This window comes from Colius striatus, chromosome 3 (genome assembly GCF_028858725.1).
Source record: "Colius striatus isolate bColStr4 chromosome 3, bColStr4.1.hap1, whole genome shotgun sequence".
Classification (NCBI taxonomy): Eukaryota; Metazoa; Chordata; class Aves; order Coliiformes; family Coliidae; genus Colius; species Colius striatus.
The window spans coordinates 56,594,920-56,608,134 of record NC_084761.1 but is presented as its reverse complement, the minus strand read 5'-3'; the positions used below and the strand labels follow the sequence as shown (position 1 = coordinate 56,608,134).

The window sequence follows — 13,215 nt, the reverse complement described above, 5'->3', positions numbered from 1 at the left end:
GTTGCCTTGTGAATTTCTTTTTGGTGACTTGCAAAAAAGGTCTTGTGGTTGTTAGATATTAACAAGTGTTTTAGCACACCTGTTTTGTGGAGCATAACAAAATAAATGTGATTCCTTGCATTTTCAAAACATTAAATCATCTGCATCTGTGATGATTTCCAATCTGTGTTTGTATTGCTGCCAGGATTAAGGAATCTCTGGGTGGTGGCAATCAGATATACAACAGTGAAGGGGTGCTTTGGAGGAGGCAAAAACTACAGTAGTTGTGTTTCAAATGGTATTTGTCTTTCAAGTGGTGATGCAACAACTTGCAATTTGTTATAAATGCCTCTTCCATTATAGTCTTCCATTTCTTTCTCTCCTTCCAGTCTCTAGAACACCTTAGGAGTATTAATTTATACAATTCCAAGGAAAATTTCATCTGGGCATTTAACTTTTAAATATTTTTTTGTTCTTGGTGGCATCTGATATTCTCTCTGTGGGACGTTACAGAGTCGTCAACCTGATGGTTGTACACTTTTCTAGATCCCTGTTGAAGGTAATAAAACATGATGCAATTTATTTTTATCTTGCTGTCATGAATGTAGAGAGCCATGAGAAATGCAGAAGCTTCAAAAGACAGCGGGGGTGAATTTATCAGTGGTTAAGGAGGCATCAATGCACTACATGATGCAGTAGCACCTGCCAAACTTACCCAACTTTAAGTTATATAGATCCCTAGACTGTAAAGCACAAGCAGAAGGGGCTGGTGCTTTCACTGTTCACTATATTGTTCTGAATTTTCAAGCAAATTTTATTTCATATAACTGGGCTTTTATCCAAACAGATCTGTGGTAACATTCGGTTAATTTTTTTATTTAAGTCTGTTTGCAAAAATCCTAAAATAGTGGATTGTAGTTTTCTGCTAACATCACTCATCTAGTAGAGAGTAACAGTAGTCTCTATTCAACCAAGCAAAAATACATTAGTAGAAGAGGAGAAGTACCTCAGCTACCTCAGGGACCACCAGAAGCAGTGCACAACGATTCATTGTATTTCCTCTTCTGAGCTCAGCCTACCATGACTAGAGTTAAGTGGAGAATGAGGACTGCAGCTAGGGCAGGGCAAAAGAGAAGCATAGCTTTGGGAGACATCGAGAGCTGTAAAATGCTCCCAAGTACTCTGATCCCTCTGCATCTGTCCATGGGAGCAGGAGTCTGTCCTTGGTCCTTGTTCCTTTCTTGCATCCCAAGTGGGAATCTTCCAGTTTCACAACCACCCATGCCCTGGAGGCCTCTCTGGGTCTCTTGCCAGCCAGCTCAATTCTGGAGACAGTCATGTGGATAGACCAGGCAGACAGGTGCTCTGTCTTGTGGGAGAAGAAAAGGGCCCAAAGGGAGGAAGCAGAGTCCAGTAGGCCTTGGCTTGTTTTCTGGCTGGATTTGATCATGGGATGTCAGCAAAAAATGCCTGCTTTAACCCATTTCTCCTAGCTCCCTCTCCCCATATGCCTTTCTTGTAAATATCAGCAGAATTTGTGAACTTGTTACTTTATTTACTTATCCTGACTGCTGTTCATTTGGTTTTGTCTCTTTTTTGACCTGCAAAATATTTACATTTAGAGTAATGGGACCAGCATTCCTTTTTGACTTTAAAAACTTTATTTTACTGGGCATTCAGATCAACACTGTAAGGCTTTTGTGTATGTTACAGAGAAAAAATGGCTATAATGAGACTGCAGGTATACATGACAATGAAAGTTTAGCTCATAATAGTCTCTTCCGTACACCAAAAAGTGTAGCATCAGGGATGAAGTGACAGAAAATTTCTATTTAATAACACAGTTCATCCTTTATATTCAATGTTGAATGTTGAAAGTGAAGGGTTAAGGTAAAACCCTTTGTTCCATCTGGACAAAGACAACTTTTACTTTGGAAAGAAAGCCTGTTGCAAGACTTGATTTGAATTTTTCACTGCAAAAAGGATGAAAGCCTCCAGGTCAAATGCTGCTAAGCTGGTGATTGTAATCACAGAATCACAGAAACTTGAGGGCTGGAAGGGACCTTGAAAATCATCTAGTCCAATGCCCCTGCCAGGAGAGGACCACCTAGAGAAGGTCACACAGGAACTCATCCACATGGGTTTTGAATGTCCCCAGAGAAGGAGACTCAACAACCCATCTGGGCAGCCTGTTCCAGTGCTCTGTCACCCTCACAGGGAAGAAATTCTTCCTTAAATTTCTTTGGAATCTCTTGTGTTCCAGCTTATACCCATTGCCCCTTGTCCTATCAGTGGACATCACTGAGAACAGCCTGGCTCCATCCTCCTGATACCCACCCTTTACATTTATAAACATTAATGAGGTCACCCCTCAGTCTTCTCCAAGCTAAAGAGCCCCAGCTCCCTCAGCCTTTTATCAGAAGGGAGATATTCCACTCCCTTCATCATCTTGGTGGCCCTGCGCTGAACCCTCTCCAGCAGCTCCCTGTCCTTCTTGAACTGAGGGGTCCAGAACTGGACTCAAGATTCCAGATGCAGTCTCACGAGGGCAGAGTAGAGGTGGGGGGAGAATCTCTCTTGGCCTACTGCCCACAGCCCTTCTAATACACCCCAGGATGCCATTGGCCTTCTTGGCCATGAGGGCACATTGCTGGCTCATGGTCATCCTGCTGTCCACCAAGACCCCCAGGTCTCCTTCCCCTACACTACTCTCTAAAAGATCATTCCCCAACCTGTACTAGTACATGGGGTTATTCTTTCCCAGATGCAACACTCTACACTTGCCTTTGAATTTCATCAGATTTATCCCCTCCCAAGTCTCCAGCCTGTCCAGGTCTTGTTGAATGGCAACACAGCCTTCTGGTGTGTCACCCACTCCCTCCAGTTTAGTATTGTCAGCAAACTTGCTGATAGTGCCCTCTGTTCCCTCATCAAGGTCATTATGAATAGATTGAACAGTACTGTTCCCAGCACCAACCCCTGAGGCACTCCACTAGACAGGCCTCCAACTAGACCCTGCCCCACTGATCACCACTCTTTGCCTTCTTCCCTTCAATCCACCTCACTACCTGAATCATCCAGCCCACACTTTCCTATTTAATAAGACTTTGATGATAATGCCACAGTCTGTCTGATCTGACCACTGTATAGTACCTGCGTGAACTACAATGAATATAAGGTTCTGGGTTTGTGTTTCAGTACTTTATTTTTTAATGCCTCATGTTTTCCCAAATTGCCGTACAAAAACTAGCAGGCTTAGTTTTCACTGCTCAGTAGATGTACCAGAAACTGAACTGAGGTATCAGCTTGGAAATAAACAGCTAGCTCTGTCTCTTTGAACATTACTCAGGAAATATTTCTGTTCTTCTAAACAGTCATTTAAGCCTTGCATTTGTAACATTCTAGCAAGGGTTGGAAAATGCTCCTGAGGTTGTTTTGAGGCAACAGCTCTGAAACATGCAAGCTTTCACTGCCGTTAAACACTGAAATTTGTTTGGCCTGGTATGTACTGCTCTAGAAGTAATGGCAGGAGGAAGCATTTCTGAGATTTAGCCCTATTGGTGACATTGTAGTGCCATTCCTCAGCTTTTACTGCAGTTGTGCGCCTTCAAAATGTGACCAGAAAGCAAATAGTATTCAGGCTAGAAGAAGGTTAAAGTCCAGCTTATATGCCATCTCCAGCACTAGCCTTAAGCCATTTAGGGAAAGCTGTTATTTCCCAAAAGCAAAAAAAACCAAAATTTAAAAAAAATCCCAAGCAACTGACCAAAAACCCCAACAAACCAAACAAGGGAAACAAGGCCAAACTCATACCTTCAGGGTTTTGACCTGGGAACTGTTAGTAGCTGCTGCCCGAGTGTACTAAAGGTCCCTGTATGCAGAAGGAGCAGCAGCGGGGCTCCGGCGGACAAGTGCTGTGGATGCTGTTGTTGGATGCTGAAGCACAGTTCATTCTGCAGAGAGGTGGCACTGTTGCACCGTGGTTTGTTCTCGGTTCATTCAGATGCTAGCGACCGACTCGGAGATTATTCTTCGGAACTGAGGCATTTTGCTTTCAAATGTCACACTCTTTCATCTGTTTTCAAAGGCAATCATTTTAGCAGAAGAATTGCTGAAAAAAAAGGACGTCTTCACAACTGAGATTGACAAAAAATCTCCTCAAGAGTTGCGTTGTTCAAATAGGGAAAATAGCCTGTTTCATCTTAAAATAGCCTTAAGCTGGGGTTTATTGCCATAAGTCACGAACATATGCCTGGAAGGTCCTTTTTGTGTTACTGAGGCTGTTTGACTGTTATCATCTCTGATCATTTCCACATAGTCATCTTCTCAAGTTCATTGAATTTAATCCTCAACACGGTTGAATTTCTAATGCTTTTATTTTATGGGAAGACTGTCCCACAACTGTGTCCTTCTAATTTTAAGCAACTGAGAAGAGCTGAGAATTGATCAAGTATTGCAAACTGATGTTTGCAATTCTCATCATCAGTTCTCTCATCACCAGAAGTGTGCATCAGGTAAAGTTAAAATAAATATTCAACTTTTTATCTGCCTATTAAGATGTTATGGCTGTTCTGCAATTAATTTACTTTAGATGTCAGTCACAAGCAGACAGAAATGGAACATAACTCTTCATTCCTCCGAATCTGTGAAAATTAGATCGTTATGAATTTTACAGTGACAATGCAGATATTACTGTAATGTGTATTATCAAAATAAAAGGATTTGTTAATTTCATGACTGCTTAGAATTTTGGTAGGGAGAGACAGAATGGCCTAATCAGTTTACTGTAAAATCTTACAAGTCTGGGTTTTTTTAATTATGATTTTTTTCTTAATTACAGTGGGAGAAACTACAGATGACAACAAGTGAGAGGAGGAAAATAGTTTGTTCAGTCACATTCCATGTAATTGCAATTACCTGTGTTGTTTGGTCACTGTATGTTTTAATTGATAGAACCGCTGAGGAAATTAAACAAGGCAACGATAACGGCGAGTATCTTTTACCTTCTTCGATCTTGTATTGATAACACAATGGGTGGCTTTGAGAGGCAGCTGTGTAACCAGTCGCTTTCTGTTCTTAAATAACAGCTCACTGATACAGGGCTACATCAAATGCTTTAATGCAGAAGTAATGAGTGCATCAGTGTTAAAAGCCTGTTATGCCCCTGCAGAGAGACCTCTACTTAGTGTAATCATTACAACAGATTAACTAGCCTACTGGTTCTTCCTAGGTTAATCTCCCATATTTCTAAAGCTCAGACAAGAGCTTTAGATGAGTCAAATTCAAACAGCTCAGTGCAATTTCAGGTCATAAAGTAGCTATTTATATTAATTACGCACTTGAACCTCGATACTCTCTGAAACACAACACAGCCCTTTCATCGACAAACTTCTTAATAAAACTTCCAAGAAACAGTGTTCCGGTTGCATTAGTCCTTCATGTGGAACTTAACTAGTGTAGAAAGCCATTTCTGTATCCTTTCAAATAGAATTTCACCATGAATGTCCATGTTCCAGTTGTGTTTATTGTGAGGGTGGTCAAACACTGGAACAAAGATGTTGTGGAGTCTCCTTCTATGGAGGTACTGAAAACCCAACCAGACAAAGTGCTTGTTTAACATAAGGTTTCTTTTTGGATTATACTTACTGTATGTGGAAACTGTATTCCATAAACTGAACTATTGTTTCCCATTTCAAATCTAAGTCTATTTGGTGTTTTTAAGTCTTAAATATGATTATTATGATGAAGAGAATACAAAGCTTTTGAGTTGCAATCTGAACTGACATTAAGCACAGGGGAGGTTACATAGACAGCAGGAAAAAGTGGCCAATGATAGCAGATAATGCAGGAGATAAGAGCCCTTTCCACTGCCTGTTTTTACTATACCCTGGCTTCAGAATGATGCTAGGACCAAGTAATAGCAGTGTAAATGTTGGTGTTTCAGTTACCCTAAACAGTGTCATGCTTCTAGCATGACTAAAGAGAAGAGTTGTTGAAGATGTGTGTAATATTTCTAGGTATACAGTTGTCTTGGTTTTCGTACTTGTATTTTTACTTAAGCAAGCTATTGAATACGGGGATGTTATTGAAGAACAGTAGAATGTTTTGGGTTTGAATTTATCAAGCATTGTGCTTCCTTCGTGAGATCAGCCTCATATCTCTTGTTTGACCAAATTGTGGTGAAGTCAGTTAAAAGCAAGGAGCAGATGTAGTTTCTCGGCTGACTTACTTATGGGATAGGAAACTGGTGTTGTTTTCTACTTGAGTCACTGCCCCAATAGCATATACGTACCTGGGAATTCATAGCAAGTGGCTTCTTTTCAAAATAGTTTACTGAAACTCAGTACTTGATCTTCAATGTACAACAATGGTAATAAACATAAATGTTTTCTTTTGAAGGTGTCCTTGAATGGCCATTTTGGACAAAACTTGTTGTGGTGGCCATCGGATTCACAGGAGGCCTGGTCTTCATGTACGTGCAGTGTAAGGTTTATGTGCAGCTGTGGCGCAGGTTGAAAGCCTACAACAGGGTGATCTTTGTTCAAAACTGCCCAGACACTGCCAAAAAACTGGAGGAGAAGAACTCTTCATGTACTCAGACCTCAGACATCAAGGACGCAGTGGTGGTGCCAGTAGCACAGACAAGTACAAACTCTCAGCCAGCAGCTGAAGAAACATCGTCCGAGGTCATGCCTGTTTGACAGACACAGCCTCACTTCTTTCTTGCAGAATAAGGTGTAGTGTTTTCTACACTACAAATGCTAAAAAACAGTATAAATGACTGTGCATTTTTTTTCAGTTTAAAAGAGAAACACAAAAAACACAAACAAAAAACCCAGAACTCCACGAGGAAAATGGATCCAGCAAAGGAACTTGTTACTTTATGGAATGTGACCATTTGTGAAGTATTTTCTCAACTAGTCAGCAAGTGTAGTGAAAGTGGAAGTGTAGAAAGTGCAATAGAGAACAGGTTTAACAGACAATGCCAAACAAATGTGATGACTCCTTTTTTTTTTTTTTAAATTGGATGGCTGGGAAGGCAGAAACAGACCTGAATAATCATTCTGTTTACAGAAAACAAAAACCTTTCATCTGTTTACTACTAACATTTGTATTTGCTATTTATCTTCTTACCAACAGACTTCAAAAGGGTACCAATCAAGTTACATGCATTAACTGAACCGAAGTATAAAGAGCTGTGTCACAGCACTCACTCTCAAAGCCTCACATGTTAACAGACTTGTATGTGACTGCAGTGGAGCCAGAATGTTTGGGCAGCTGTGTCAGCTAAGGATATTTGAAACATTTGAAAGGTAGCATTGCTTTTAAAAATTATATCCGAAGTTTGGAAAAGTAGGCAGTTCCAACCAGTGTAAACTCATGTTTCCATAACCTACAGATTTTTTTTACGTATAAATGTCAGCAAAATAAGTAGAGGAAGCAAAGAACGTGTAGATATCACAGAACCACAGAATGGTAGGGGCTGGAAGGGACCTTTAGAGATCATCTAGTCCAAGCCCCCTGCAGAAGCAGGATATGTATTGAGAAAAGCAGCTCAGCTGTTTGTTTTACTTTGTAAGAGTGAATTAGACATAAACTGGATACACAAGGTTTTGAGGCAAAACAAAATGTGAAAAAAATGCAGTTTACTGTAGAACCATACAAAAGTAAATTGCATATTATCAAAGGTCTGAAAAGGAATGACAGGGAAGATGAAAGCCATTTTTGTTTTATTTTATCAGATTCGTGATACAGAAAGGTAGATGTAAGTGAATATACCTACATATCTTAAGAGAACATTAGATTTTATCTCCTTGTTCTGAAAAGTTAGTTTTTATCTTCCTGACTGAAAAAAATAAATCAATGGTTTTCCTCTGTACAGGTAAATTTGAGGTGTTAGAGATTCAACAGTTCAGTTGTTAACTTCGTGTTTTGAGCATTATCATATAAAAATCAAGTGTGAATAGCATTAAAGGGTGCAATAGATAAATGAATGTAGATAATATTACTGTGTCCAACAGGGTGAATTATATATAAAGAACTAATTTTGTGATTCAATTCTCATACCTGTGATGTTTACCATCAGGACACAACCGCAAGTATTGACTTGGAGTAGTTAAGTACTGGCATGGACAAGTCTGGGGCCTGAATGTAATGTATATTTAAAAAAAAAAAAAGTTCTTTTTTCATCTTGTATTTAGGTAAAGGAGGAAAAGCAAACAAGCCAACAACAAAAAAAACCAGAGTAAAAAAGACAGGAGGACACATATTCATTGAAAGGGGGAAATCTGCCACAATTGCAAGTGAACTAGACTTCAACAGAAGCCTTGAGATTTCTAATGGTAAATTTCCTCTCTACACACTCTAGTATCTATGATTAAGTAACACAATCATTCTGTTCTTGCAAATATCCAGGGTGCTGGGCCAAAGATGTATTGGAGTTTATAGATTAGGCCATTCCTTTGTGAATGTGCTTACTGGCGTAAGGCTCAGGGAATACTGGAAGTAGTAGTACTGGCAAGAAATGTGTCTTTTATCAGACCATTATGTTCTTTTGTATTGGAATTGCTCATGTAATTTGACTGTGACTAGAGTGACTGTCATCTGGCTAGACAGATACAAAATCTTGGTGCTTGAACAGGCCCTAAATACATACTAGTATTTCCTCTGAGTTACTACAGGTGAGTTGGACCAATGTTTAAGGTTGGTGTTTTGTTTTGTTTTTTTCACCTAATGACATGCACGTTTCATAGAAAATAACTTTCCAGTTACACAACTGTGAACTGGAAGTGTAGCAGCTTCTCGTTTGAAATGACAAACAAGAGTAACCAAATAATTTCTCTGTTTAAAATTGTAGAGAAGACTTCAGGAAACAATGACTGTACTAAGGGATGCCTCATAACTGCACATATTTAAGATAGTCTGCAAAGGCATGGTTTTCAAAAAGTGTAAATCTACTTGCTAAAAGGTAAATGTTATGATATCTGAAGTCAGACACTTAAAATTACAAGCTGCATCTAAATGTTTGGAATTATGTTTACAATAAAATCTGATGAATCATAGCAAAAATGACTGACAAGGAACATTATTATGGAAGATAATTAAGAGCTTTCTGAAATAATCAGAAAGTTTCATACTAAGTCTGTAGTGAACCTGCTTCTTTAGCCAGCTTATTCTTTGACCTGCTGTAGCATCATGAACCTATTTGAAAGTACTTTATGCCCTATTTTGACAGTTTACTGGAGACTAATCCACGTTGATTTTTGGGTTTTTTTTGAACGAGTAGAAAATTCAACTCAAAAAACCCACCAAAAAACCTGAGGCTTTTGAAAGCACATTTTTAGCATCCAACAAGATTACTGTATATATTTTTAAATACTCTGAAGCATCAGCAACAGAACATAGAATCACAGAATAGTTGGGGTTGGAAGGAACCTCTAGAGATCATCTAGTCCATGTCCCCTGCTAAAGAAGGTTAACTTGAAAATTTTATACTAACAAGCTCAAAACTTTATTTTGGCACTCAGCTCAACTACGCAACTGAGCTTATAGTTAGCTAAATGTCAGAATGGAGAAAGGTTTCAGTTGACATTCCTCCTCTGTTTGAAATATTGATTTGGACAGCAGGAAAAAGATCAAGATGGGACATTGTCTGCTGAGACAGACAATGAGACAAGTGAGCAGCAAGAGAGAGTCCAGCAGGCTTGAAGCAGTCTTTAACTTTTTAAAGCATTACAGTATTAGCCAGTGCATCACTTTCTCAGGTGCACTGGATTTTTCTAGAGCTTTCAGGGATTTCATGTACGATTAGAATTTGTTTCTGAAGCAGAGTGCAGCCTCTTCAAGAGGGCAAGGAGAAATTCACACCAACATGCCTTGGATACACGAAGCTGTATGAATACAGACACTAGACAGCTGTTTAACAACCAATGTTTTTCCATTCCCATACAAATCATGATTTTCTCTATCCATTTAATAACCCCAAAAGATTTTGCCTGGCAAAAACAGTATACTGAAAGTTTTCAGATACGTCCTAAAAACTTTATTTAATGAAAATGACAGGCCAAATAAAGACCTGTATCTAACTGTGTAGCCACAGCACATCTCCACACTGATGATGGAATTTAGCCTGACCAAACACACAAGGGCAGAACCTTGCTCTGAGCTGTCATTACCAAGAGAGCTTAGACTGCATTCTTGTTTAAGCAAAGGTCATCTGGTGTCAGATCAGACCTGGAATTTTAAACAAGATGCTCCTAACCTGTAAACACGCACATTTCTTTTCCTAAGTTACATGCATTACAAAGTTTATTTCCAACTGGCATAAATATACCACTTTTGACTATCATTACCATTACAAAGACTGTCAACTAGTCCAACTGTGCCATTCACACACTGCTCTATCTGAAAGCAGTGTTTATTTTTGTTGTGTAGGAAAAAAAAAAAACAGTAATTCCCCACCACCAGAACAAACTATTATAATTTCTAATACTGCAATGGAACCTAATTTTATGATGAAAATATTTTACTGTGTATAATATTTGGAACTACTAGTTTGTGTTACTTGTTTAACTCCCTCTCTTTTGCAAAACAAAAACTATGTTTCTGTGGGTGAATGTGTACTGAAAGACAGAAGGTAAGGGAAACAAAAGTAATATATCTGCTTATTGTTGTGAAAAAAATGTATTTGTATTAAACAAATGACTCAAGTTACTGTAGTATTCTACATTTGTCACTTTGTTATATAGAGCATCACATGCTGAACATGGCTTGGGAAGACCACTCTCTTGCAAGAAAGACAAACACTAAATACCGATAAACATGGTAGCTCAAAGTAGCTAGTTTTGTGTACCACACCTTGGCATAATGCTCAGGAAAACACCTCACAGTACAAAAGCACTTGAAAAGAACTATCATTGTTTAACTTGCAGAAAGGAAGCCCATGAACAGGTTTCAACTCCAAAAAGAACACTCAGAAAGCAACTGGTTTTATATCTGTACCAAAATGGGCAACTAGTACTGGGCTTCAACTGTAAGACGATGAGAAGAAGACAACTTCCTAAGCAGAACAGTGCTTTGGAATCAAATGTTCATAATACCTGATTGTGGAATGCCCAATATCAGTGTGGTTTAGGCCCAGCCGGGAATAAAGAAAGAACCAGAAGCAGCCACTTGCTCATTCCTCCCCCTCCCAACAGGATGGGGAAGAGAAGAGTAACCAAGGGCTTTTGGAACCCTCTAAGGACAGGGACTTTTGCCACTTACAGTCCTGGGCAAAACAGACAGGACTGCTTGGCTTGGGGTAGGAAACAAAACTTAATCTACCATCAACCAAAACATAACAAACAAAAAACAACACAGAGCAGGATGATGATGAAAGGTACAACCAGCCCTCTAAGACCCCCTCCCTTCACCCCTCCCCTCTTCCTGGGCTCAGGCTCCTGATCCTGGTGTCTTTACCTCTTCCCCTCCTGAACAGCTCAGGGGGCAGGGAATGGGGGTTTCAGTCAGTCCTTTCCTGATGGCTCCTGCTGTTTGTCTCACCTCAAGGCAGGTGAGCTCCTCACTGGTCCTCCCTGCTCCAGCACAGGGTCCCTCACAGGCCATGCAGCCCTGCACAGGCTCCTCTGATGTGCGTTCATCCTGAGGGCTGCAGCTCCTCTCCCCTCCCGTGTGGGTCTCTGTGGCCCACAGGCTCTCCAACACAGCCTGCGCCATGGCCAACCTCCTGCCCGTCCAAGGGCAATCACCATGTCAGGGACAGGGTCTTCCTGGAGCTCCGGGTAACTATCATCAGTCTCACCATTGCCCTCCCTGGGTCACAGGGGGACAGTCTTCCTTCTCACCCCAGGCTGTAGGGACTCTTTGGTCCAGCACTACTCCTCCTTTCCTCCCTTGCTGGTGGTCACCTCCACCTTGTCACACTCCTTCCATCTCCTCCTATGCACTACAGATTTCCCTTCTTAAATAGCGTTGAGAGAGGTACTAGATTGTCCCAACAGGGTCAAAAGTGGGTCCAACTAAGAGCCAGAGGAAGTTTTGAGAACTGTTTATAGGGGCAGCACTGCAACCCCCTCCCCCTGTTACCAAGCAAAACTAGCTCCACACAAACCCAACTTGAAAGCTTTAAAGACAGGTTGGACACACAGTTAAATGGTTTAAAGATAATCCCATTTTAGATTGTTAGAATGGATCATTTTCCTGGTTTTAATTACTTTAGACATCTACTTGGTGAGATTTTCTCAAGATTTTATTACCTTTTTTTTCATGAAAATGTTACATTTGCATTGCAAAAGAACCTATGTACTTTGTCAGGTGTAAAGCCAAAAAAAGTATCTTGATAAATACACAGCATTCCAATCAAACTACAAAAACAGTTTCTAAAGAGGGTTATATTCGCCTACCCTGTTATCTTCCTCCTAGATTATCAGCTGAGGAAAGAGTGGGCTAAGTTTCAAAATCTCAGAGTTCTAACAGGGACATGTGATTACATAGCTAGTGATAACTGCTAAGAATATACACTCGAAACATAGAAGTGTTCTAACAACTTGCATTCCCAACATCCAAGGCCAACAGATTGTTCATTTTGTTAAAGCTGCCCTCACCAGCTCACCATGTAGATCAAAGACATTTTCACAAATCCCTACAAGATACAGAAGAGAGAGCAAAACAAAAGGATTCCAGTAATAAAGATATATTCTTTTCCATTTGTTAGCATATGGAAAGATAGAGACAAATTTGGGTTTAGGATTAAGAGAGGTACAAATCATTATGCTTTTTTGCTTTGCATGCAACAGTTCAAATCTCTTGATGAAGGGCACCATTAGAACAGAAAACAGATCGCTCTCTGTACACACATAAACAAGGAAACACACTATATGGTATTTACTCACACCTATCCCTCCAATAAAACATTGAGGTTGTTCTGTGTGAGCTTTATCTGACAGCCAAAGAAACTTGTCAGTTTATCTGACAGACAAAAAACCTGTCAGTTAACAAAGAATTTGCGAAAAGTACTTCAAATAGTGTACCACTTTTCCACTGCCTATGACATAGAGCTCAGAAAATAACCTTGGGTACATTTTATGCCATGGTTGAGAACAGAATGATTCCAAACTGCTGGAAAGTGTGGATAAACTTGCTCTTCTATTATTTGCAAATCCTTATGACTGATACTAACTGAACCAGAGACCTCCTTTTTTGGTTTTCTAAACAGCTCAAAGGTAACACATCTAT

At 39.9% G+C, this 13,215-nt stretch overlaps 1 protein-coding gene across 2 annotated transcripts in view; it reads left to right on the top strand.

Annotated features, from left to right (window-relative positions):
- The window catches only part of MARCHF1 (membrane associated ring-CH-type finger 1), a 92,998-nt gene extending 82,341 nt beyond the window's left edge, over positions 1–10,657 (top strand). For both annotated transcript variants that reach the window (XM_061992694.1, XM_061992695.1), the window contains 2 exons: positions 4,820–4,967; positions 6,379–10,657. In XM_061992694.1, coding sequence (XP_061848678.1) covers positions 4,820–4,967; positions 6,379–6,680 — 450 coding nt within the window. In that variant the 3' untranslated portion in view covers positions 6,681–10,657. The remainder of the gene's footprint in view (positions 1–4,819; positions 4,968–6,378) is intronic.
- The last annotated feature ends 2,558 nt before the right edge of the window (positions 10,658–13,215 follow it).